Source organism: Ambystoma mexicanum, chromosome 6q (assembly GCF_040938575.1).
Source record: "Ambystoma mexicanum isolate Mex_15411 chromosome 6q, UKY_AmexF1_1, whole genome shotgun sequence".
Lineage (NCBI taxonomy): Eukaryota > Metazoa > Chordata > Amphibia > Caudata > Ambystomatidae > Ambystoma > Ambystoma mexicanum.
In genome coordinates this window covers 814,961,484-814,988,167 of record NC_090937.1, presented here as the reverse complement: position 1 = coordinate 814,988,167, position 26,684 = coordinate 814,961,484, and the positions used below count along the sequence as shown (strand labels likewise).

The following is a 26,684-nucleotide window of genomic DNA, read 5'->3' as shown; positions in this document are numbered from 1 at the left end:
CTTAATTAGTGGTTTAAATCCTTCCCCCAAAATGAGGATAGATGAGAGACCAAAAATGTATGCATCGGCCTATAATATAATTAGCCCTAATGCACTAAAAAATCAAGTTTTCAAGGAGTTTTGTCACTGGAATTTAAGGTATGTTTGTAAACTGACAAGTTGAAGTGACCTATAAAAAGATTTTTTTGTGTCTTTGTTTTGAAGGTAACAGGCCATATCGACAACTTCATTCTTTAATGTTGGGTTGAATTTTGGTGGTTAATAAATCTCTGCCACAATGTGATTGCTGCGTGACTTAATTGCACAATGTGCATTCACATTGTTTGCATATTAACATTCTTTTGTCTCCAATCTGTTTTACTCATTGAGCTTTTAACTCTTTACACAATTCACACTTATTATGAGTCAGCCTGGTTGAACCTATTTGGCCCAATCCCAAGGCACTCAAGTTTCAGGTGATTAGGCCAAGCAGAACATCCTGAACTTCCTTCAGGGCTCGGGAAAAGTGGTTTGGGCAAGTTCCAGTCAATTTTTTATAAATAGTGCATTGAAATTTAATTTTGTTGTGGGAAATTTAGAAAATTGTATTTAGTTGACTGATAGGGAAAACATTGAAATAAGGCTTATTTGTGGGAGAGTTAGAACATTAAAAGAAGAAGAGTAAATAGTATAGGACATCTCTTTGTGACTAGAAGAGGAGGGAATTCCAGTGACCACTCTGCATGAGCTACACACGTGTGACATTTGATGTTAAGTGGCTAAGGAATGAGGAGAACATTCCAGAACTGTTTGGAGGCTGGCAGGATATTACAGTCAGTGGCTGTACATGGAAATCTACCCAAAATAAAAGTATGCAAAGAAAGAAAAGCACCTGTTTAAAAACAAACATGCGAGCTGCAGCATGTGCACAGCATCTGAAAAATGACATGTTCAAGGAAAATGTGCTGTGCAGTGTTTGCAGCCCATATATAATAAAAGTCTATATCCAACATTATTTGACAAGGCACAACAAAGAATTGTTGTGCTACATGGATGAATGGAGCTAACATTTATTAAAATGGATAACTTTTCAATCTTATATGAAAAGCATAGCGTGGAGAGGCAAAAACTGAATTGGGCCTTACATTGTATATATTTCCCTTTAAAGGACTGGAAATCAGCTTTGTATCAAGAACTATAAATACATAAGTCTTGGTTAGGACTTTGATTACAAAATAAATGGGGCTCATTACGACCCTGGCGGAATGGGTTAACGGGTGCCGCTAATGGAGGCAAACCCGTTAAACCCATTCCGCCTCATTAGGTGGTTCCCTTGCGGGACCCGGTAAGGACGCCTGGTAAAACCAGGCGTCCTTACCGGGTCCCGCAAGGGGACCAGGGAGCTAACAATGGGCCGGTCGTAATCGGCCCATTGTTAGCTCCCTGCACCCATTCCCATATGAGCCCTATAGGGCTGTTTGTGTCAAGGAAAGATTGAAGCTGCAACAGTGTATCTCTGAATTGAAGGTTGCGCGCATGCTGATGAGACACGAAATAAAGCACACCTGTAGTGAACTTTAAAGTCAGTGGCAACTGTGAATCCAGTGATACAGAGTAGCGGAGTGGTTCGGCAAAAGGAACAGCCAGCTCTAAAGTCTCTGCAAAATGTTTGATTTATTGTTATAAAGCGACAAAGCGAGTAAACTCTGAAATGCGCGATGGTCAAGATTAACCCTGATGAAGGGGGAAGTTAAAAGGTGATTGCTTTAAGAGAATAATTTCTATGAACTTTTGTAATTGTGTTATGGAACTACCAAGATCAAGAGACACTGGGGCAAATACTATAAGGGAGCTGAAGTGAAAGTTGAAGTGGTTTAAGGAAAAGTATTGCAAATTCGAAGGTTTTTGACATCAGTCAAAGATCCGAGCCTGACTGAGGGAGACCTGAAACAAGAAATAAGTTAGAGGACGGGAACCCCTAACGAATGCAAATAAAACTGGTGGAAGGGAGCCCCTGCAAGTGCTGTGATTGTGAGGTCCGAGCCCAGCTGAGGGAGATTTTTGTTGAATCAGGTAGTGCTGTTGAGAGGTTCTAGCCCGTCAGAGGGAGACTTACATGACTGTTGATGCCTTGAGAGGTTCTAGCCCGACAGAGGCAGACCTACGAGAAATTTTGTTGAACCGTGAAACAACATTTTGGTGAACTTAAGTGACTTTAATGTGGAAGGCCAAGCGTGCCTCGACCCGCGTTTTGAACTGCCTTTTTTTGATAACCTGAGCCAGAGTGTGTCATCCTGTCTACGGGGGCCGCCCTACTCTGTGCGGTCCAACGTGGGGAGGAGAGCTGACTCAGCCATTTTGATCCTTTATGTTATAACACTGCCGTTTCTTTGCATGTACATTCATCTTTAAACACTTTTTGTATAAGAGATAGGGCAGGCATTCGTTTTTTTTTTAGTATAGGCCATTTTGATTTGACATAGACTGTCTAGGACTGTGTTCTCTTTATTATTCGATGGTAGAGACTACTGCCATCACAGCTATAGGTCAAAGTACAAGTTTTTCCAAACCGCAAGAATTTAATAAAGGTTTTGAAACTTGTAGCTCTTGTGTCAGTGTCATACTTTCGTTACCATGGCTATCTTCGGAGTAGACCAGGTAAGAGTTGATGAAGTGCTGAACTGTGGCCCTGACAATCATTGTTATATCATTTATGGTGCTGACTGTATAATCCTGCTGTGGAGGAGCTACATTTCTTTGAAAGCATTCAGTTGTGGAAAAACATTCTGACAAAGATAATTTGTGTTGCGTGGAGGAGATAATTTTGAGGTTCATTCTTAAGCAGCAAAGAGAACAAACCTTCTATTTTGGTATATCCTTGAAGTGTTGGAACTTTCTATTGTCCAGTGGAAGTTACAAAGAACTGTGTTGGAACTTTGTTACAAACCAGGACTTTCTTATTTTCTTTTGAACTGACCAGCAAGAACCCTGGATGAATCTGGAGAAGAGGAATTCACCTAGAACGTAAGCCAGGACTGTGGTCATACTACAGGTTCAATCGTGATATGATTTTGTTGTGTTGAACTGCCATACATTTCCTTAAAGATTGGTTAAATGTATAAGTGTGAGGGACAGATATCCTTTGTCAGAGTGGTTCCATTAGTTACTTTTGGCAGAGAAATCCTCGTTAGAGTAGGGATAGTGAGGCGTTTATCCAACCTTTTTGATTTAATAAAATGTCAAATTTTGAAAACTCTTCACAAAGTTGCCTGCATCACATTTCTGAACCCTCACAGCAGTCTCCTCTCAAGAAATCAAATCATCCACCTCTCGGGGAGAAGGAACTTCACACTTTTAGAGATTGGATGTCTGACAAAAGGGGTAGACAGATCCTGTGATCACACAAGGGGGCAGGACTGAAGTCATAATTGGCCCTGCCAGCCTAACTTCAAAGAACTTGCCCCATGACATCAGCATTCTCAGGAGTCATAAATGCTCCATCCCTGAGCTCAAAGGAACTGACAGTATGGACACCAGATGTTCCCTTACCATGCAGATTAACTGGAGATGCACGGAATAAAGGAAATAAGAAAAGAAGCCTTTTTTTCACATTGGGAATCATATCTTCTCTGTAATGTCTGGCCAAAAGGTCCTACAGAGTTAATTTTCAAAAAAAGTTCAGGGTGAAAAGGTCTATTAGCTGAATGTCAAAAGATTTTTGTGATATTATGTTCATTATGTAAATTAGGCGAATGTGAATATCTTCACAGAAAAGCAGTGCATGCCAGTGACTCACATATCCTAGCAACCATGCCGGAGAGCCTGTTATCATGAGAGGGGAAATCATTATTTTGCATAAAAGTGTTAGAAGGTATGATTAAAAAATCTGTAGGTCATCCTCCATGTGTCGTGCTGAGAGAAAAGTCGCATCATTTCATTTGCCTAAGTGATAGCAGATGATGAAATGATTAATAACATGATCACATGTGAGAAATATGCTGTTCAAGAAAGTTGCAATTGTTCAATGTCAACATCTCTAAGATGATATTGCATCAAATTGGAGGGAAACTGTGTGTAGAAGTCACTCCCATTAGATTGCCCTCTTCATTAAAATGCCCAATGAGCAAGAAGGGGTTGGCTTAATGTGATATCACTATTAGGTTACAAAAAAATACAGTGATTTCTCATCTTTAAAAGGCCAAGCACAAAACGTAGATAGAGGGGAAGAAGGAGGGAAAGCAGAATTGATAACAACAGAAAGGAGAATGGAATAGATTACTTCCTCTTTTGGGCCCATTTTGTATTACACTGCAAGAGAGGCATACCCGGAGGTAAAGCCACAGGCCTTCTTCAGTGGGAAAGACAACAGACAGACTACAAAACAGAAATAAGGGACCCAGACAGTGGAGGGAAGCTGGCACCACCTTGCTGACCGACACCCGCCTGTTCCAGAGAGGGTGAATTAAACCAGTCCTTAAGAGAAAGCCCACCTGTCTGTCACAGAGCCAAAATGAACTCCTATGTAAGTATAATACCAAGGGGAAATATAATTCTGAGGAGAAAAATACTCTAAAGGGGAATAGATTAAATCCTGGCCCATTTAATTTGTAAGTACTGAGGGGTGGGAGTATATACATTGACTGTACATCCTGAGAAGTTAGGACATATTTCAGAAGTGTATGTGCTTCTGGAATTATAGATTTGATAGAATAGGTCCTATCCTCTGTATACTGGGAGATTGCCTGACCAATTCTATGTTTAGTGATCAAACAAAGAAGAAACATTTGGAGGGTTAAAAGGACATCTCTCTGCCTGCATACCTAGAAAAATTAGGTAGGGGAAATCATTTCCTCATTACATCACCAAGCACAGTCCTGTTACTGGTGTTGATCCCCTCAACAGAAAAGGCGACATGGCTAATAACGGCTACCCATTTTCCATCTTTAAGTTGCCTTTTAAAAATGAGGAATGTACACTTTCACACATTAAGGAAATAGAAACACCACTGAAGGGAGTTTAGCAAACGTAAGCTTTCATTTATTAAATGGTTCAAATCTGGGAATGTTAAGCAGCTTGTCTTGCAATTGAGTTTTCTAGAACACAGTCTGGAATTCTGACATGTTCATTGAGGGGGAAATGTTTATTTTTAATAAAGCGGAAGTAGAGAGATTTAGATAAGCAGCAATGTTCTGACTTAATTTGGCTTCCTATAAAATGACAATTGTATTGCAGGGCCTCATACATTGATCAATGCATGGTGGATGGCGCTCAGGATAATTCAAATGTACATAGGGCGATGTGTGTGCTTTAAAAGTTTATTTTGTGTTAAATGCCTTTTTGACCATTGAAGCTGAAATTTTATTAACACATAATTTGCTTATATTTAAATTGGTTTAATTATTTCTATTTTGTTGATACATAGACCTTCTGTGCAACCCTTTGTGTTTCTTGTCCTGAAATGAGCGGGAAGTTGTTGGGAATGAATATTATTAGATTGGAGGTCCGACGTTTACTCAATAAATATAAAATGTGTAGCCTGGTTTGGGGTGGGTGGAACATACCCACAAATTGGATGCCATCCGATTAAAACACCCAACAGCTGTAACTGAGATTGAGCATGCTAACATTGTTTTGTCATATGAGTCCAAATACTTGCAGTGAAAGTTTGTGGTGAGGCACACTGCAGCAAAAACCTTAAGAGTTTTTACGAGCCACGAAATTACATTGAATGGGTGTAAAAGATGGATGAGACCAAATTCTGGTTACGTAGACAAAATCTTACAATTTCACGGAGGCAACATTTTGTGACAGGTGAGACAAAAAACTAGTTGTGATGTTTTGTGATGAAAGAAAATCCTAGCTGCAAATATATCTTAGAATTGTTTAGAGGAGAGATTGCATTCCGTGGTTCTAATGGAGTGTGGCACCTTTTTTGGATGGACGAGACAAAATACATGCCGCAAAGATTTGTGCTGAGGTAAAATACTATTAACAAAGAAAAATATGTGTAATTGTTTGAAAGGCCAGAGACTACACTCATTGGTTGTAACTGAGTGTGCCAAATATTTTTGACAATGAGATAAGGGAGCTTCTATAGCTGCACCCAACAGTTTGTTTTGGGTGAAACTCAGCCCCAGACAGTGATACACAAAGGTTGGACAGTTTGGTAAGTCACTAGAAACCAGTTTGCCAACAAAATAAAATGAAGTGAGCTTTTTCGCAATCAAGAATTATCTCCTGAGAAGCTAAACAATCTATCAAGATATAGCCTTATATTGTACACATTAATCTGGCACCAGGCCTTTGGGGATGTTCAATTACAGATATGTTTGATCCTGGAAGTCCACTGTTAGTGGCAGCTCATGGCTGGAATTAATTTCGATTCCAGCTGGCTGTTTATTAGGAATGTACATCTTAATCTGCTGTTGCTATGTTGCCAAACTACTTGGCAGTGACTGGTGTGTCAGTAGGCAACGCCCAGTCTGGAGAACACATGTGCACTATATGTTTTCAGCATGGAGAATTAAGAAAGTGAGGCTTGATTAGCAGAGCCCACTTTCTGAGCTAGAATGACCAGCATCATTTTGTGTTACCAAAATTTTAAAAAAGCTCAAGGTTACCTACCTGTGCAGATGGCATTCTGGTCTATTTCTTTCCTCATTAAAAGCCTGTGCAGTCTGACCCCCCATTTATATTTATGATTAAAATAGACCAGTGGTTAAATTGCTGGAGCAGGGATCCATGTCCAAACTTGAAAACACAACTTTGAGTCTCAATGGGTCTACTCAGCTCTTTGTCATTCTGGAAGTCATAAGTCAAGTACCATTGAGTTCTACTCATGCTTCATCATAATTTTCCAAGCTATTGTTGCACCTGCCACAGTCACTGGTCCTATGTTTTCCCTTAGAGACCATAACCGAGCAAAAGTGCATTTGAGATACTTGAGGGAGGACATGATTTTACCATGGATGGTCAGACAAGTCATTGCTTGACCTGAAATGGGATATGCAGTGTCATGTACAGACCTGTTGCCAGAAGAGCCTTGTGTCCCTTTCCACTGAAAAGGAACAGCACCTTGGCAGTAATATCATTTAACTCTTGGTTGAAAAGTTGTAACATCTTTACATCAAACCATGATTGCACCATTCCTTATGATCAGTACCACATCAGATGTGTGGGCCTACTTACAACAGTCGGCTGGCTTCATCTCAAACGTATATGTGGCAAGTACTTCGTAGTGCTTTTCATAAAGTTTGTCGAGTTGCTGAGACCATCCGTTGTTGTCTCCTAAAAAGAAAGGAAATATTCATAGGTGGTTTGAATCACAAAGTTCGACTGCAAATCGTATGCTCTATTTGGCACACTCATCGTAGTAAACAAAAGGCTCTTGGTCAACTAAAGGTAAAGTCTTATAGTGCAGAAACGATGTCAATGTTTCTTGAATTGGATATACAAGTAAACCGCTGTATTGCCTTTTTGTAGAATCATTATTGTGCTGGATTGTGTGGAATGATTCAGGCGTCTCAGTGTACTTTCAGTGGTCCACTTGATCAAAGGAAAGCCAGCACCAGTGATTCTAAGTGACAGCTATGTTTGTAGCCCCACAAGAGAAGCCACATATATAGAGAATATGAACACTGAGCTTCCCTTTTTCCTCACAAGAGGATAGGCATATTTCAGTGAGTCCCAGATGGTGTGTCATTGTGTCAGTGCTTGCATGTTGTAAGATGTGTGTGCTATCCTTGCTCAACTGGCTCCTCATCCAGGGGGCCAGAGGCACAAGTAAAAACAAATGGAAACTATAATATAGGAATAAATAGGTGTAAAAGCTGCGCCACGAAGTGGAGGGTCCAGTCCAATCGGTACACAGAAAAGGACCAGCAGGGCAACACCATGGATGGGTGCTGTTATACCTGTCAATCAAATTGATTGTGGCAATAAATATTTTTTGTTCGAAAAATGGCTCCGTCCTTTCCCACACAGACAGGTCTCCCAAGAGTATGGAGAAAGGACTGGATGTCGAAGTATGAGACATTTGGGGTGGAAGCTTCTAGAAATGTATCTGTCTTTTTTCCCAAATTCAATTATCATACAATTTCAGACACATTATATAACATACGTAACACGACATAACACTAAAAAAGCAAACACCATGAGCTGATCAATAATGATAGTAGACATGTTGGGAGGAGGGCCATAAAGCTCGTCAGTCTCTGTCTCTTTTGCTGTGAGCTGTTGCAAGGGATATGGGCAGTCCGCGCTATTGGCAACACAGCTAACTTACACAGACCCATGCCCTCAACTTGTCTGCACTCAGTACTATACCTCACGCAAACTTTAATTTGACTGTGTAGGAATTTTCCAACACTGTGCAGTATAAGCGCTTGGAGCATTTGTGTCAAGAGTATTGTTTTTTTTGTCACAATGCAAGCATAGCTACTGGTAAATCTCCTTTTGATTTCTGGACCCAATAGATTGCCTATCTGCTTGTTGCCCACCCATTTTGCTGTGTGCTCGCCCCCTCAGCACACCTGAGGGGTTCCCCTGTGCGCTATTCTGCAATCCCCATTTGTGGGCTTGCATAGTAGGCAGGTACAAGGCTGGTGCTGCCAGGTGCCTCTCTGTCCCGTGATATGTTGTCCTTTTCCCTGAAGCTTCTGATTCATCACATGTATCCGAACATAATATGGGACCAACCGGAGGTGGAAACCTTCACAACTATCTATGACGTATTCCAAAACCACTTGCCTTCCTTTTATCAGCATCTGAGAGAGTCTACTACTTTGATTTTTATTAGGGTCGATATCCGTGTGATGTAATTTTCTTTTGTGGCTTTGACGGTCAAAGGGTAAAGAAGGCCACTTCTGATTTCTAGAGCAGATTCCTCTCTCACAGGCCATTTGTCTGCCCCCTGGCTTCTTTCTGATCTAATCTCGAGGATATGGCAGATTGTTCCTGGGTGTACTTGGTGCTTGTGTTTGAGAATGCTGTGATATGTCACCCTGATTGCGTTCTCTGCTTTGGCTGACATATGAGTGTTTACCCTACTATGAGTGTTGGCATAGTACTTTGAGATGGCAGCCTGGCTGCCAGAAACGTGAAAAACAGTTGGAAATACTACTCTTCCACAAAACCTTCCTTAGTGAGTGAGTTGTTGGCTTACCCAAGCCAAAGAACCATGTTCATTGTGACTTGGAAGTCCCATAGGCCAAACTGCTAATTCAGTGCCCACCCTCTGCCGCTCCTTGAGAACTGATTGACTTCACCCCTCCCTTGCTTCCTCTTTGCTTTGTTGCTTTTGTGTGTTTCCCATTCATCTGTTTCTTTCTGCTCTGTAGTTCGTTTTGGTGCCCTTAGGTTGTTGGTTGAAGTAACTTAAAAATCAGCAATAAATAAAATCAAGAAGGAACATGCCTCCTAGTTCTACTTCTGATTTCATGATGTGTTGTGCATAATGCCCTTTCATTTTATAATATCATGATTGTGGTCGATGGATCCTGTATCATCTCGGTAGATAACGGAGTCCCACTTGTCTTCGGTCAATCACAATGGCAATTGTACAGAAAATTGTGCCAATGGTGATGATCTGCTACGCGCAGGCCTTCAAGGTTTCATGACCATCTGCTGTGGCGGCAGAAGAACAAAAGTGCCAATTTACATAAAAATGATTGCAATGTTTTTAAGCAGTGGGCTTATTCAGATTAACAATGAAATACATAAGTCATTTATCAATGTCTGGGTATGCCAATAGAAATATAAAAGAAAGACTTTGCTTCAAATTATTTGTATGGAACATAAGCACAAAGATTGTCCCAAACAAAAATAGCAATGTTTCGCCCTTCAAGATAAAGGACAGCTTTGTATACCTCAATTGTGGTTTCATCAATGTCGTTTTTCAGATTGGCGACCGTAGGAAATTTTGCATCTTTTTGGTTGAACATTGTGCCCTCAAAGTAGCAGACATTCTTTTGCCAGTTGTACATCTTGTAGCCTTGAGCCAGAGGGACCCCAACTCCTGTGAAACTCTTAACAGGCTCTGCCATCTGACCTGCTCATCCTTACAATCCTGTTCCTATGGTCCTGTGTAAATGACTGCTTTGCCATCAACTCACTGTTTAAAGATCTGGTGGCCATGTGGTTTAAAATAGCCCTGGTTTAAAGGTACTTATGGCATCTTGGCTGAACATTGTACTTTGGCCTGATGCCAATCTTCCATTCAACAGGAAATGACAAGTGAAGCATTTCATTTTTACCAATCCAGAGTATAACAATGGGCTAGTTGGGAGATGAAATGGCTAAAAAGTGGACTTCGGAATCGGAAGGTTGATTTCTAATCTCACCCTCTGAACTTGACCATAATGGTGTGTATCAGTAAAGATCATTTCATCTCTCTGTGCCTCAAATGGAAAATATGTGCTATGAAAATGTATAGAAATCTACTGCACAGTCTGCAGTACTGACCTGTTCCATTTACATGCTCCCTTCTTCATCCTAATTTCTGTGATCCGGTTTGAGGTGGACCCACATATCACACTATTCTATGCGTCGCTCCTCGTGTTCGAAAATCCCCTGCCACAATGTATTTTCTTTGTAAATTGCTTTTATGCACTGATGTTCCTTGGAGCTGGAGACACATTATTGCAAATTCCAGAAAAGAATATCTAGTCATTCGGATTGAATACTCTATCTTCTACTGAGGCACGCTCTCCTCAGCACCTCAACACCTCAGCACCCTTTGACACAATTGATCCAAGGATGCATTTTCGGGACTCTTGTCGGGTGTGGTTCACCTCCTCAATGCACAATTCATGCCCTTTCGTCAATTTGCTTAGAACAAAGGAACAACCTCTAGAAGAACTTCCTTTAGCCTTTTTATAGGTACTTGAGCCGGAGTAGGATTCAGTTCATCAAACATGAAAGCTATTCAGATACTTTAAGCGTGTAGCTCCCATCAACCTAAATCTTCACTGAGGCGAGGTGACAATTCTTGTACAAATCAAGATGGCCTGTAAAGCACTGCACCAATTGGAAAACCTTGACTGGACTCTTTAATAATAATTATTACTATTATAATAATAAATAGAATAACTTTATTTCCAATAAATACATTAAAAGTGCACAAAAGCACGCCATATCTAAATATATAATCCATAACATTCAAATTAATCTTAAAAGCAAAATCATTGTTAGGGATAAATCGAGTTAAGAATAACTTAATTTGCATAGTATCATTGTACTTAGCGAAAACGTATCTAAACCATTGTGCTCACTAAAATACTTCAGTATTAGCTATGTTGAACTTTCTAAATAAAATCAGCAAGCTTAATACAAAGTTTCCAAAGAGGCTCCTTAGTTGATGTGCAATTTCCTTAGGCACAAATAACGGGATAACAATGCTTTGGTTCTATAAAGTGCATTTCAAACCACTCATGAGGTACGAACAGTGCAACTATGTGCATGAACATAACAGACATATTGTTCCAATAGGCATAATTCCTGGGGAAAGACATCAGCGTAGGAATAAATGAAATAATACAATGAATGATTTTCACTGTAATTGTGTATTTAAAGCGCTTCATGGCGGGATGGCAACAAAGGAATACAGAGTCATTATTAGGCCTTGAAATACCCGAATGATCTTTGCAAAATGTCTAGCTAAACTTTGCCTTGTGGCCTTCCAACAAGTGCGGGTGTAAGACAAAAAGGAAGGAGCATGGGGGAGGAGAGGGAGAACAACATACAGGGCCTCATTACGACCCGTGTGGTAACCATGGCGCTAGTAGCGCCATGGTTGCCGCCGATATTTTACCGATTCCGCCATGGTGAATGGCGGAATTACCGCCCCATTCCAAGGTTGGCAGGGCGGTAATTCCCCATTCACCATTGGCCCTTCCCCATTCCCATTTTTGCCCCCATAGGGCTCAATGGAAATGGGGAAGGCGGTAGTTACGGTACCGCAAATTGCGGTACCGTAATTACCTCCAAGGTCCCTTTGCGGGTCCAATCCTTAACGGCTGCTAAAACCAGCCGTTAAGGTGGGAACCCGCAAAGGGAACTCGTAATTAGGCGGTAAGGGGTTAATGGCGCCGTCACCTTTTACGGCGCCGTTAACCCCTTACCGCCTGGGTCGTAATGAGGCCCACAGACTTTAAGCTACCATACTCAGCCAACAACGGTTCAAGTAGTCCAAGTGCATGACAGATGGTAAGGCGATAAGGAGGGTGGAAGGGGAGGAGACGGACGTACAGAATAAACAAAAAAAAGAAAAAGCTACCATACTAAGCTTAGCGGACCAGACCCAGAACATTCTAGGTAACGTGCCACACATGGAATGAAAGGGGGGGAAGGGAACAAGTGCGCCCAGTTCAAGGACCTGGGTTAAGTTCCAAGAGGTTACCATTCACAAGGAATGAGTAAAGAAGTGCAGAAGTGGTTGGTGGAGTACAGGGGCCTAGGGGCAAGTGCGCGGACTGGCGTGGGAGCCAGAGACCTGTGTGGTTCTGGAGGTGCAGCAGACGACCAGTCAGCGAACAGAGCTGAGTTAGGGAGAGGGCTGTAGGCAAGAGTAGTGAAGCAGGTTAACGAGGGAGTGGGAGAGAGAAGGAGGAAGAGAAGAGGAAGGTCTGAGGAGTTTCCGGAACTTAAGGTGATCAGGCTCAAGACAGAGAGAAGCGGGGAGGCTGTTCCAGAGGGAAGTGCCTGCAGAGAAAAGAGATCTGCCCCCAAATCTCTGTTTTGAAAATTGGCTCACCCGGAGAGAGTAGGAGGCAAATGAGCAGAGGGCTCTAGAGGAGAATATTTAGGGAGATTGGCTTAAAGGTAGTGAGGGCCCCGGCCCCAGAAAGCCTTGTGGACTATGCAGAGGGTCTTGAACTTCATCCTTGCAGCCAGAGGGAGCCCCTGGAGGGATTTCAGTGTCGGAGAAATGTGGTCCCTGGGCCACATTTCTCTGACACTGAAGGATACGTTTCGTGGTTCTGTGAGTTGTAGAGGTCTGAGAGTGGAGGTAGGAAGATTGAGAAAGAGACTGTTACAATAGTCCAGTCTAGAGAGAACCAGGACTCTGGAGACGGTAAGGCTCTGGGGTTTCAATAGTCCAGTCTAGAGAGAACCAGGACTCTGGAGACAGTAAGGCTCTGAGGTTTCAATAGTCGAGTTTAGAGAGAACCAGGGTTCTGGAGACTGTACGCCTCCGTGTCAGTGTCAGATGTTTTGAAATCCTATTCCAGGCCTTGGATAGGTACTTCACCATAGCCATGACTCTGTCTAGTGAAGTGATGCATGTGGTGTATGCCAACACATCCCTAACTGTCCTAATTCCAGCTGTGTTTAATTGGGGCATCAGCCAATATCTGGGCAAAGGAACAAGAAGTGTTGCAAAGTTTCATCTCAACTGGAACGAAAGACACAATTCTCCTGAGGCCTCACGTCTCCACTTTAATATACGTGTAGCCAAGTGTAGACTATTTAACCTAAGTTTAACATTTAAGGAATGTTCTGTGTGGTCCGTAATTATATTGAATTCATTTTCAAGGAGTACAGATTCTTTATATTCCAGACACCTTTTGGAGCATGGGTGACACAAGACACCATGGGCATGATTCACAAAGGGGTAGATTCTCAAAAACAGGCACTTCTTAATGAGATGTGGAATGGTACAAAGATGCGCCTGCACCATTGTACATCTCAATGGAGATGGCAAATTCACAAAGAAAATACCAAAAAATGCCCAGTGCATAAAAACGTGTGCAAATTGTGATGCTAAAGAGACACAAATAAGTGTCACATCTGATGAGATGCACACGTTTTTATGCCGACATGAGCATCACTGAGTCAAAAACATGTGCATCTCAAGAGATGCCCCAAATAAGAATCCATCTACCCTAAGTATTTCAGACAGTTTGTTTAAGGTTCTTTGTCATTTTTGTCTTATATGCACAATATGTCTATGAATAAGACAGTGCATATTTTTTAACTTCAGTTTATACCATTGAAATGTCTCTAGTGATAGTTTTGCCAGTTCATTCAGGGATGTCTATGATTGTGTTGATGTAGAGGAGGATTATGCATTTAATTCATATAATTGTGTAAACCCTGGCAGTGTGATTGCTAGACAGCCAACTGGAAAGTGTTCTACTTCCTAATGTCCTCTCCTTCCTCTACAAGATTTTTATGGCCGTAGGGGTCCATGGCAACACAAACGCAAAGTGCTGAGCTATTTCGTGAAATGCCCTGACTAATCCTGCCCTGGTACGTATATTATGAGGCATGTCTGTATATACCCTATCAGATGGAAGGATCATGTTGCAGTCCTTGTGTAGGTCCAGTGAATGCAAGGATTGTGGCTTTTGTGACCACTTTTGGGGGCAGACATGGCCTTTAACGGCCCACAAGCCAGAACCATGGTAGGGGCTGTAGGCTGTTAAAGGCCATGTCCGTCACCCACAGTAGTCATGAAAGCCATTTTTACCCCAGCGTTCATCTGGGGTGCAAATGGCTTTCTAATTTTTTCCTTTGGAGATTCGTGCTGCGTGCGCAGCCGATCTCCCAAGGTCATTTCTTTTTTTTTTATTTAAATGGCTGCTGCCCCCATTGGAAAGGAACCAGCCACCAATCACAGCGACTGTGTGAGTTTAGCACGGGAGGGAGAGAGGGAAGGATTAGGATAAGAGGACAGTCTTGAGGTGTTTGCAGAACTTGAGGAGATCCGGCACAAGACGGAGAGAAAGGAGGAGGCTGTTCCAAAGGAGGGAACCAGCTGAGGAAAGGGAACGGCCGCCCACTCTCTGCTTAGAGAAGTGCTTGACAAGCAAAGAGTTGGAGCTGGAGGAACATAGGGATCTGGAGGGAGAGTATTTGGTGATAGCGAGTTGCAGATAGAGTGGTCTGTGGCCCCATTACCACATTGAATCAGGATTTAGATGGCTCTTTGCTCACTTTCTGGGGCCACCCCCCCCCTTTGTATTCATAATCTGGTGTATTTGCATACTTTCCACTCACCTTGGCCCTCATTTGACCACATTTTTCACTCCTTCCATAAACTGGCACATCTCTGAGATTCACAGTTCTGTGAATGTGGAGCATCTATTTATGGCACAATTGGGCTGCATTTGTGTTGCATCTCAGATTTGCACACCATTTAAAAAAGCTTTGTAAATCAGGCCCCATATCTTGTAAGACCCAATCAGGGTAAGCCTGCTGAATTGTGATTGCATTAGAATAAATAGCAGTTGCCCTTTAGTCACATGGGAGTGGCCAATTGCCTCAAACGTTAGCCTTGGTTCTACCATCTTTATTTGGCGGCACCAGGAGACTTGATTCTATGCAATAGTGCTGATCTATGCCAACATAATTCTATAGTATTAGGGAGTCTTAGCCAGAATAGTAATGGTTTGAATTGGGCTTCATATAAAATAGGGCGTAAACCAAGTTCTAGGTGAAGTGGGAAAGATAGAGTACTGTCTGGCTGTTTGTTAAGGATTTCAATCAGGCAATACACCCTGGTCTCAGCCTAGTATGTAGTGCGCAAATGAAATATTTATTGTGTCTATAGGTTCAGTATTCTGAGTGATATACCACCCATATCACACCCCTTCTCAAAATACCGCAAGTCACAATGGACCAAGAATCAGGCTGGCTGGTAAAGGTAATATTTATTTATTTATTTAAAATTCAAATCAAACATGTGTTAATATATGGGGCAGCAATCACCAATGTGATGACAATACAAATAGGAAATTAGGTAAGGCAATTGAATTCACTTTTAGCAACTCAGAATATAAAACACAGAGAAAAGAACAGTTTTGATGTGTTTGAAAAGATAGCGCTTGATTTAAGATTACCCCCTGCAAATTTCTCAACTCACAAAGAAGCAATTCTACACAGATGTAAGTAAGCAGCAGGTATTCAGGAATAAAGAACAGTGTATAGGGTTAAATGCAATCTTCCCTCCCCAAACAAGAGAGAAAAACGTTTGGAAATTTTACACCTTTTAATTATTTTTGCTGCCAAGTTAAAAGTCTTGAAGTTCAGTGGCAAATAAGCATTTTAAATCCAAAATCACTTGTCAGGTTTTTTTTCTTCCTTCCCAAGTGGGAGCAAATGGCCAGTCCTTTGAAGTTCAATGAGAAGCCTCTCCCAGTATCCTGCCCCTCCCCTGGAAGGATGAGTGTCCAAGCCTTCTATTGTCTTTGCCTGTGGCAAAGACAAATGTCTAATGAGGTTCTTTGTTATGAGTTTGCAAGGCCTCCACATAGCAATTAGGCCTTCCAGCTAACAAGGACTGTCAAAGCAGAATTGGTTTTTTAAAATAGATAATTAACTCAAAACTGGGTTAATTTAAGTTTCACCTACATCTTTCACTTAAACATATAAAATGAACACAGTTTATAGGTGGATTTTTACATTAGCAATCCTTTGACATTTCTTAAAGAATTAGGCTTTTCAACAAAAACATGCTTTCAAAACAGGCGTTTTTGCACTGTCTTCATGGAAAAACACATTAAACTGAGTTCTTTTAAATCCAATTTTCTTAGGCAGCACATGCACATTTATTCATCATTCTTTCTTCCCTTGAGTGTTGGGATTGTTTGCAGTCTGGATACATGTATCCAGCCTTTGTTTGGAGTTTCTGTCTGCACAGCTGATTCTGTTACATGTTGCAATTTTAGCCATGTTTTTCCTGTGGAAATGAAAACACATGTTCCTGGGCTGCTTTTCCCTTAGATACAATTGCTAAAGCTGTCAGTCAATGAGGCCCGGTTCCTCTGAGCCACACTGGATGATCCTGTTTTTGTAGTACCCTTTTAATCCCAGTGATTCAATGGAAATGAATGGATCTAGCGCCAAAACAGCACTTTTTAAGGTTGCAAAGCTAACATTTTAAAAGGCATTTTCGGCTCAACACATTTTTGCTGCTTTGCTCCATGTTGAATGTGGCAGAGCCCACTGGCATGCTCCTGCAGTGAGAACTCTGTTTTTCACCCCCCTTGACTGTGTGTGGCGAGGTGTGCAAGCAATTCTGGTTGTGACCAATGCAGTTTTCAAGATTTTGGCACGCACAGGAGTCAGCGCATCCATTTTAGGCTGTTTCTTTCACCATTTGTGAAGTGGGGCACATTGGAATGGGTCAAAATATCTCACATGTTTTAGTGATATGTTCTTGCCCAGTTCTGGATTTTGATGGTGGTCTTTCCCATAATTCTGCTCCATACAAGACCTTTTACCAGGGTTGCACTTTCTATGCCTCAATGACTGGTAGAACCGCTTTATCCCCAATGTGGTTAACACAGGCAAGGGTAACTTCACCCTGCCCTTCATTTTCAACTTACATTTTGCAATTTGCATCTCCCACAGTCCATTTTATGGAAACTGTTACACAACTAATCAAAGTGGTCCACTTTCTGGATCACAATGCCATTACGTTCACGCTCCATGTGTCTGGTGGAAAACCATAACCACTGATTTTGATGTATTTATCACAGAACCTGTCATGGTGCGTGCTCCAAAACCCCTGGAACTGATGGGCCCACCCCATTCATTGACACCCAATAGGGCTTATCAAGCCCCAAAGGAGCCTCCCAGAACCTCCTGGACTCAGTCTTGGCGCCGTTGGTGCCAGGCTCATAAGATGGTTTGAACCATATGGACTACTTACTCAGCCTAATGAGGCTGAGCCTTTCTGCATATCCAGGGGGTGACCGAGGGACTACTTTATCTGAATGGCAGGGTGTGGTAAAGGGACTATTTGCCTGGAACTACTTGCAAGGCTAGTTAAGCCACACCCTGCAGGCAGAACACACTTCGCGTTATTCTGCACTCCTGCAGCGTAACGCTAACCGTGTCTGCTCTGTCCTAGAGCTTCAAGAGACCCGCACGTTCTGAGATTTCCATCCATCGGTGCCTGAAAGAAGAAAGAGAGAAGAACAGGTGTTATTACAGCGACAAAGGCCTTACCTGCAATTCTCATCCACTGGTCTCGCCTTCAGCTGATCTCCGGATCGCCGTCCTTGTGGGGAAGAGGGCATCCGCACAGGCCTCCAATACTCACCCGCGCATCTGCATTCCTCCGGAATACGTCGGAGTGGTTCTTCCATCCATCATCCTGGGGCCGTGCCGCGTCTGCATAGAAAGAACAGAAAACAGCAGGTTAGTCACGCACAAAACAAAAATGAACAATTATTCAGCCATCCAGCGCCACTCACCCGCGCTAATACTCACCTGGAGATAACCTGCCCAGCATCCTAGGAGAGTCAAATCTTCATCCAAACCTCTGTACGAATCTGCACCTTCAAGAAAGACAAAACACGTTTAAATCTTGGGAAATAAAGACATTGAGCACCTATACCAAGCATCCATTGGTATAGAGATTTATCTGCTTAATCCAGATATTCCAGACACAGCAACAGCCACTTTGGACCAGTGAAGTAACTGTGTCCGGGGAAAGACTGAGCTTACTGCGCCCCTGCTGAAAGTCAAGCAGGACAGAGAGCCAACCTCACAAAACTCAAAGGTGAGCCAGAAGAGGAGTTGGACATCAGCAGGTTGAAGGAGGTGGGACCGATCCAGCCCCCCACTCAAAAGCTAATATCTTGTTTCAACATTGCAGACAAACGCCTCCTGGGGTGATAACAGGGGAGAGGACATCATCATACCACCTGAGCTATGCCAGTGCAGACATCATTCGTACGGCTACGTGCTACCCCCCCCTCGTGGAGACCAGGTGAGCGTGACAGAACCTTTCAAAAATGTCTAAGAAGATAATATCCCTGTAAGAATCAGAGTGTCATCTAGCCTCTCGCCCTCAAGGCTCTGATGCTTAATGCTTTGGCGGGAGGGGCATCACTTCTTCCACTGTGATTTCCAAGATCCTTCCAAGTGTTCTTGGCCTCCAGTGTTTTCACATGCACAAGAGACCGGACAACATTTTCTTTGTGTGCAAGTAGAGAAGGCATTAGTGAATCTCCTTCATCTTGCGTGAGAAAAAAAGTGTGTAGCATTGTCGAGGGGGGACCTAAATGTGGGTCCCATAGTCACAAACCTTTCGATGATACTCTATTCTGTGTGCAATTACGCACATGTGGGTGGTGGTTGGTAAGGGTGGGAGATTCTAAGGGGTGTTCCTGTATTTTCTAATACATAGCATATTCACAGGCAGCTCTGCTGTGGTCCTCGATGTATTTGAGCTGTTTCTTAGGGATAGACACCTATTTGTTCAGCATTTTGAAATTCTGAATGACAGCCCCGAATTATGATGATTTGCCCGAATAGTGTAATGCATATAGGTGCAATAGACACAACATTTGCGCTGCCACTGAGCTCTTCCATGAATGCAAAGGTCACCTTTGAGAATATGGTGACATGCAAATTTGGTAAAAAAGGGCATTTCAGAAAAGTACAAATCCTGCAATTTTCTTAGGTGACCACTTCTATGTGACTCATGCCCCACACTCTCCTTCCACAGCATAATTTCCCCATGTATCTGCTTTACGTCCATTCATCTTGACTGTCTGACTCTTACTCAGGGGTCAAGTACTAAAAATTAAAGTGCAATTAGCATATCACTGTAAAATATGCACATTTCATTAAATTGGCTTTGCATAACCACCCAAATTGCACAGGATGAATGGCATTTGCCTTTCATGTAATCAGCACAAACACAAAACCAAGAGAGGATATTTTCTTCTAATAGTATTTTTGAAAACATTAAAAGGTGTGCATGTTTTAAACTCCAAGAACCAATACAAATGTTTTCCCTGGAGCTTGCAGTACCGAAATGGGACATTTCACCTTTAGTTTAATTTTCATCAGGTTTTATAGTGCAGTGGTGAAGTGTCTGGCCTGCAAGCCTGACTGCGGTTCCAGCTTTAATTCATGAATTCAAAGAGGACTTTCGGAGTCCAACCTCTTAAAAAAGTGGGTGGTCTCCGTCCACTCGCCTGTACCCTCGACTTGAGCCCTGCAAGTCTTACTGCTTTTACACGTTCCTGTGGCAGGTCGTGAGACCGGCTTTAGCAGGCTCTGCTGCACGCTCTTGGAAGTAAGATTCATGATCCTAAATATAAGCTGTGGACCCAAGAGGTTAGTGACTGTCCCCCACTGTTTCCCCAGAGACCACCAAAACATTGTGTAAGTGTTGGCAATAAATGTCTGTGCTTTATATTGCACATCACGTAATAATACACAATCATAATCATCATAATAATATATTATGTACACTTTTAGGCATGAGCACCAGTGTTTTGCACCTTGGCCCGTGCCACCTTCCTCTTCCCACTATGACGTGGGCCCTGTTTGTTTCCCTGTATCTCTTTTCTTCTCTCTTTTCCCTTTTTCTTGGGTGGGTGGGTTCTCGGGAAACAGAAAAAGTATTCTGCATACGCAGACTACTTGTTTGGTGCTGGGTGCGGAGTACCAAATGTATTGTACTTCTCTGCGGTTTGTGCAGCTCCTTATATCATCAGTGAATAGCCCTAGGTTATGTCTGCTTGTGTGGGGGCTTTGCCTCACCCCCGGCCAGCTGGCATTGATGACAGTTAGCACCTTGGGGTGCTCATTTTTCCCTACCTGGGTGCTTCCCGCTTCCCCGACACTGGTGTTTGGCACCTTATATTGTGCTGTTGTTGTCCCCCTCATCCTGCCTGGCTTTGTGAGTCTGTGGGAGGGAAAAGGGGAGAGGTGCTGTGGTTACCTTGTGTTACCGGCTGATGCCTTGTCAGCTGGTATTTATCCCCTCACCCCTCCTGTCCAGCTTGTCTCCAGGTTACTATCCTGTGCTTTTTCCGCTGCAGGGTTCCCCCTCCACAGCACTGACTATAACCTGTGGACCCAAGAGGTTAGTGACTGTGCCCCACTGTTTCCCCAAAGACCACCAAAACATTGAAATGCTGTGTTTTTTATTGCCCATCATGTAATAATACACAGTCATCATAATCATCAAAATAATACAAAATGTACACTTTTGGGAACGAGGTCCATGGTTGCGCCCCCTGGTCCGTGCTGCCACACCTGAATGGGTTACCGGCCTTTCAGGTTCCCCCCCAAAGGTTCCTACCTACATTCTGTTTCTGCCAGGATGTCTATTATTTCTCTGTAAAAATGTTCCATCCCTTTTTCAGACAGATGGGTCCCATCTTTGCAGAAAAGTTCCAAGTTTGACAGACATATCGCGCTGTTTAATGAAATGGATCCCTCTGCCTGTGCAGAATTTCTCTACCGCTCTGTTAAATTTCTTTCTTGCTATATTAATGGCCTTATACAAGTTTGCCCCCAACCAGTTGTGCGCTGTGCCTGCTAGGGAGGAGCATGTATCTGCCAATAACTGTTTTCTTCCCATTGACACCAAATCATTGCCCCCCCCAGGTGCATGATTAGAAATTCCGGGGGTCCTTAAATGTCACCAGGTCTGCTAGCCTGTCGTGAATGCCTGGCCAATTCAAACCCCTGTACCTCCACCATGAAGTGAAGGTGTTTTGAAAAAATGGTCTTTCTTTCGCTTCCTCCGACCATCTTGCTGTTCTGAAAACTAAATAATGTCCTCTTATCCATTCCGATTTGAGGGGGGCGTTACGATCTGTTTGTGAAGAAAAATCATGTTAACTCTGACCTTATGTACCGTCTGTAACGGTCTGATTTCCACCCCCCTATTGCTTTTACCTGGTGTGCCCTCAGCCCCCCTGGCCAGGCTGTTGTTGCTGCACCTATTCTGAATGAATGAGTGCAATATTTCTTACTGTTCTACTCGGCCTTACCTATGGTTTTCATGAGCACTACTTTAAATTGGAATAGGCTTAATGCAGAGGCGTCCCTATGAATCAAGAAACAACCCCCCCACTAGTGGCCATTGGTCATTGTTTTGTTTGGTTGTGGACACCGGGCAATTGGTAACATCCTCTATACAGGAAATATTGATATTCTGTCTTGGATTTCTGAACTTCTATGGTGACGCTGTCCGCTCTTACCTTAAGTCCAATATTCCCAAACCATTGATGGATTTTGTCCTTGACGATATTAGCTCGCTTAGCCTGAAAGCCCCAAAATATGCTAATGTATATGCAATTTTAAACAGTAGATCCTTGTATGGGTGAGCATATATTGTATTTAATAGCCCTGTCAGAACTATTAGTTACTGGATATCTAAGGGTTGCCTTTTATCCTTTCGGGGCCCCTCTATTTTACCCCAACCCGTCAACGTGTATGATATTAATGCACTGTGGTCGGGTCTGACCCTCCCTGGATGTTGGCAAAATATGCCACAGCTGTCAAATGCCTTTTTGCCCATCCCTTCTTTACCCCTTGTCTGTAAGCCCACTATAGAAACATGTTGATATCTTTTGTTGTTACTAACTCCACATGTGTTAAACCCGTAACATTTAGTACCGTTTTCAGACACTTAATATATTGTGCAGTGGTGTTGGTTGCCAGCGCCTTCTTGGCCAGGTCTAATAGCAACCCCGTTGCAGTGCCTGTGTTTTGTGCCAGAAGTGAACTGCTGCCACCTGTGTCTGAGGTGTGTGTTGTTGTTGGTTGTGCATCCCTGCCCCGGCCGTTCAGTTTTGGCTTTGATGCTGCCATTATCTGCTTGCCAGAATTTCCCAGCAGTCCTTTGAAACTTCTCTCATGTCTCTCATATCTCTCTGGGCATTTGTTATTATCTGTTCCGGCGATGTGTTTTGCTCTCATTGCAATGTTTCTGTCCAGTGTAATCTTGGTCAGAGCTCTTAAAATGTTCAACATCAGCTGGCAGTTGGTTGTTCTTCTGTTTATAATCCCAACTACCACCATGTTATCTGACCAGGCGTTTAGCTCCGTGTTTGCCAACTCGTCACCCCAGATGTGCAATGCCAGCCAGATCGGTATGATCTCAAGTAACATAATATTCCTGGTCCAGCTCGCTGTATGCCAAGTGTCTGACCATTGCCCAGCGAACCATGCCATGCCCAGAATTTCCCCAAATCCTTTACTCCCTGCAGCATGAGTGAAAAGTACCCTCTTATTGACTGTGTTCAATGGTGTGCACCAAATTGTTGTACCGTTGAATTTTGTAAGCAATTCCTCCCATATCAGTAAATCCTCTTTAACTTCTTTCCCCAATCTTATGTAAAAATGGGGCTTCTGGCAGCCTTTTGTCCTTAGTTCCATGCTTCTTGCAAATGTTTTGCTCTGCGGGATCACCCTGGCTGCAAAATTTAGGCTTCCTGCCAATGACTGTATTTCTCTAACTGTGCCTTTGCTCTTTCTTCTTAAGGCTCTGATTTTACCCAGTATTTCATCCACCTTGTTGGTTGGTATCCTGCAGCCTCCTGCTCTAGAATCTATTTCTATACCTAAGAAAAGTATGTTTGTCGCTAGGTTGGTAGTTTTTTCTTTTGTCAATGGTATGCCCCACTGCGCTGCCATTTCCATCATCCCTGCCAATGCGTTTTGGCAGTCCCCTGTCCCTGGGTGACCCATCAGCATGAAATCATCCAGGTGGTGTACTACCTGTGCTTCTGGTAATTGTTTTAAGAAAGCCCATTGATAAAAGGTGCTGAAATGCCCAAATGGGGAGCATGATATTGCACATCCCATTGGTAGGCATTTGTCCACATAACATTTTCTTTCGAATGTGAAACCCAGTCAAGGTTGAGGGTTTGGGTGTACTGGTAGGAGTCTAAATGCTGTCTCGATATCCAGCTTTGCCATTAGTGCCCCCTTCCCACATTTCTTAACTATTCTGAATGCCTCCTGAAAGTAAGTGTATGTCACCACAGTTTCTGTCTCTGGAATCCCATCATTTACTGACTGCCCCTGGAGGTAAGATAAATGATGTATCATTCTCATTTGCTCTGGCTCTTTCATGGGCACCAGGCCCAGCGGCGAACATTTGTATTCTTTGAAGGGCATTTCATCCCAAGGTCCCCCAATTCTGTCTAGTTCTAGCTCTTTCAGTATGTTCTTCCTAACTATCGTGGGGGTTTCCCTTGCTGAGTTCAAGTTTTTTGGTATTTTCAAGGATCCTTTGCTCCCAAATGGGATGCTGAAACGCTACTGGAAACCTTTTTCATGACCTGACTGATGTTTTTGTCTGGGTAGACCGATAATAATGACGCAAACTCCCTGACTTTAATTGGAGTTCTCCCCGGTGTCAATCTGACCTTGTCCTTTGAAATCTTATTGTTCTTCTTTCTTGGGCCTCTGTTAGGTAATCAGATGCACACACTGCTGGCATGTTCTCTCCCCCACATTTTGTACAGGCGTGCTTGTACCTACACTCCCTGCCCCGTGAGCAGTAGACTTTCTCGAATTTCCAACAAGTGATGCTGTTCCTGTTGGTTTTGTGGTTTGCTGGTGCTCTGGCTGCGGGTATTCGACCTAGCCCCCCATAGCTGTTTCTTCCAAAAGGGCTGCTCACCCTTGTTTTGATTCTCTGGCTCAGTGCTCTTATTGCTGCCTATCCGTGTCGACTTCACATGTGCTGAGCTTTTTTCCCAGCAATATGGTTCCTTTCCCCTCAGCACATCATGTGTGTACAAATCATTCTGGACTTCGTTCCGTTCTATCTCAGAGTGTCCAAACATGGCCCTCCTAAATCTCTCGTCATAGGTGAGCCAGGCATCCTCCCAAAGGCCTCCTTAACTTCTCTGATTTTGTCTATATAGGCAATTAATTTTAACCGCTTCATTTGGTGTTTTTTCTAACATCACTGTTGCCAATATAGCAAATGCCTTCAACCAATTATCCCAATTATGTTCCACTTGAGATTTTCTTGCCAAGATTTTTTCCTCGATCTTTTTGGGGACACTAAACGCATCATACCCCTTTCGTTGTGCTTCGAGTAGTGAAAATATTTCTATATAGCCCCTTTTCCCAAATAGTTTCTTTGACCACTTGCTCAATTTTCCATGCCAGGGACCTCTTAAACCTGTTTAAAATATTGTTCTCTAGTGCTTTCAGTTTCTCTACTAGATGTGTGTTTGTGACCACTACATCCTGGTCTTGTGCTGCTTTTGCCGCACTGCCTATGCTGCTGTTGTCTGATGCTGGCACTCTTATTGCTGGAGTTGTTGCTAAGGGCTCTGTATTGCTGGGCCTTGTCATCTCTTTCTGGCTCTGGGTGGGATTAGGGCCTCCCCATGTGCTTAGTGGCCCTTCCCCACTGCACCCTTGTTCCACTGGTACTTCTGATCTGTGGCTTGCTGTTGTTTTTCGGCCAAATCATTCATCATCTTTTCCAAGCTGTCAAATTTGGCATTTATTACTGATTCTTGTTACTAAATACTTGTTTGCAAATTCATCCAACATTTCAGTCTTAAAAGCTTTCTTTTTACCTTGATTGTTGTTCTTCTTTCCGGGTCCTGGCATTATCTGCTTTTCTGTTGTGGCTGGCTCAACACTGCCTCTGTTTCCTTGAACTCAATTTCCTCTTCTTCCTCATCAGAACTTTCACTCAGGTGCTTGCTCGCCCATAGCCCCTGTGTATCTGTTCAGCTTCATCTGCCCATTCCATGAGCTTTGATTTTTTTCCTGCTGGGCATTTTTCCCTCTTGTTCCTTATGCCAAAAATGGGTGTTTGTAGCTTCAACTGCACCTTTTCCTCCAAATATTTGTGGCTATGGTGTAATCTGTGCTCTGCGTGTGCCGTGCAGTTCAAGACAAAATGTTCTGATAAGCGTTCTTGTTCCCTGAAATATTAGTTGTCTGTGCTGTAGCCAGCGCTCAGCGTACACTGTGATGTTTCAATCAAGCAAGTTCTTAATCATCTAGCGCTGCTTCTTCTAATTCCCCTTGCATTGTTTTTCTATATGTCTTAAACACTGTGGGCCGTGCACTGCATGCTCAGCCTTGTTTCCCCCAAACCTCTGTTATAAGCCTCGCCGCGCCATAGCCCTCTGCACCTGCGACATCAATGTCGTCTGTGAGGCTCCGGTTGCTGTGGTGACCCGGGACGGTTCCTGCCTCACGCTGTTGTTTGGCTCCTCCCCTTATGCTCCGGCCTTCATTTCTTCACTTCACTCTGAGCGATGCAGTCCCTCGGGTTGCTGCCCGCGGCTCTTGGCTTCCTCTCCTGGTTTGGCCGGTGAGTTGTTTATCCCTGCTTCTGCTGTTGTGCACCACCAACCATCCTTCTTTGGAATGATTTGTTCTTTGCACTCACTTCTCTCCCGAGGTCCGCCGGGCAATGCTACTCTCGTTCCCCGGTGCACGGTGAAGCGCACAGGTTGGCGAAATCGACCGCAGCAAGGTGAAGGTCACGGTCTTGCAAATGAAAACAGGTCACTGCTGCAAACAGAAGTCTGTGTGCGCGGACTACTTTATTGGTACTCAGTGCGGAGTACCAAATGGATTGTACTTGGGCAGCTCCCTATATCGTCAGTGAATAGCTCTAGGCTATGTCTGCTTGTGTGGGGGCTTTGCTGCGCCCCCGGCCGGCTGCTACCGACGGCAGTTAGCACCATGTGGTTCGCATTGTTCCCTACCTGGGTGCTTCCTGCTTCCCTGACACTGGTGCTTGGCACCTTCCATTTTGTTGTGGCCTCCTTGTTGTGCGCCTGATCCTGCCTGGCTCCTTGAATCTGTGGGAGGGAAAATGGGAGAGGTGTTGTAGTTCCCCTGTGTCACCGGCTGCTGCCCTGTCAGCCAGTATTTTGCACCTCTCCCCTCCTGTCCTCCTTGTACCCTAGGTAACTGGCCTGCTTTTTAGCTGTAGGGTGCCCTCTCCGCAGCAC

The 26,684-nt window shown here is 43.3% G+C and overlaps 1 protein-coding gene across 1 annotated transcript in view; it reads right to left on the bottom strand.

The window, feature by feature from the left end:
- Window positions 1-26,684, bottom strand: part of RXFP1 (relaxin family peptide receptor 1) — a 1,623,004-nt gene that overhangs the window by 533,843 nt on the left and 1,062,477 nt on the right. The window contains 1 exon segment of the mRNA XM_069631337.1: window positions 7,168-7,266. Within this exon segment, the coding sequence (XP_069487438.1) occupies window positions 7,168-7,266 (99 nt within the window).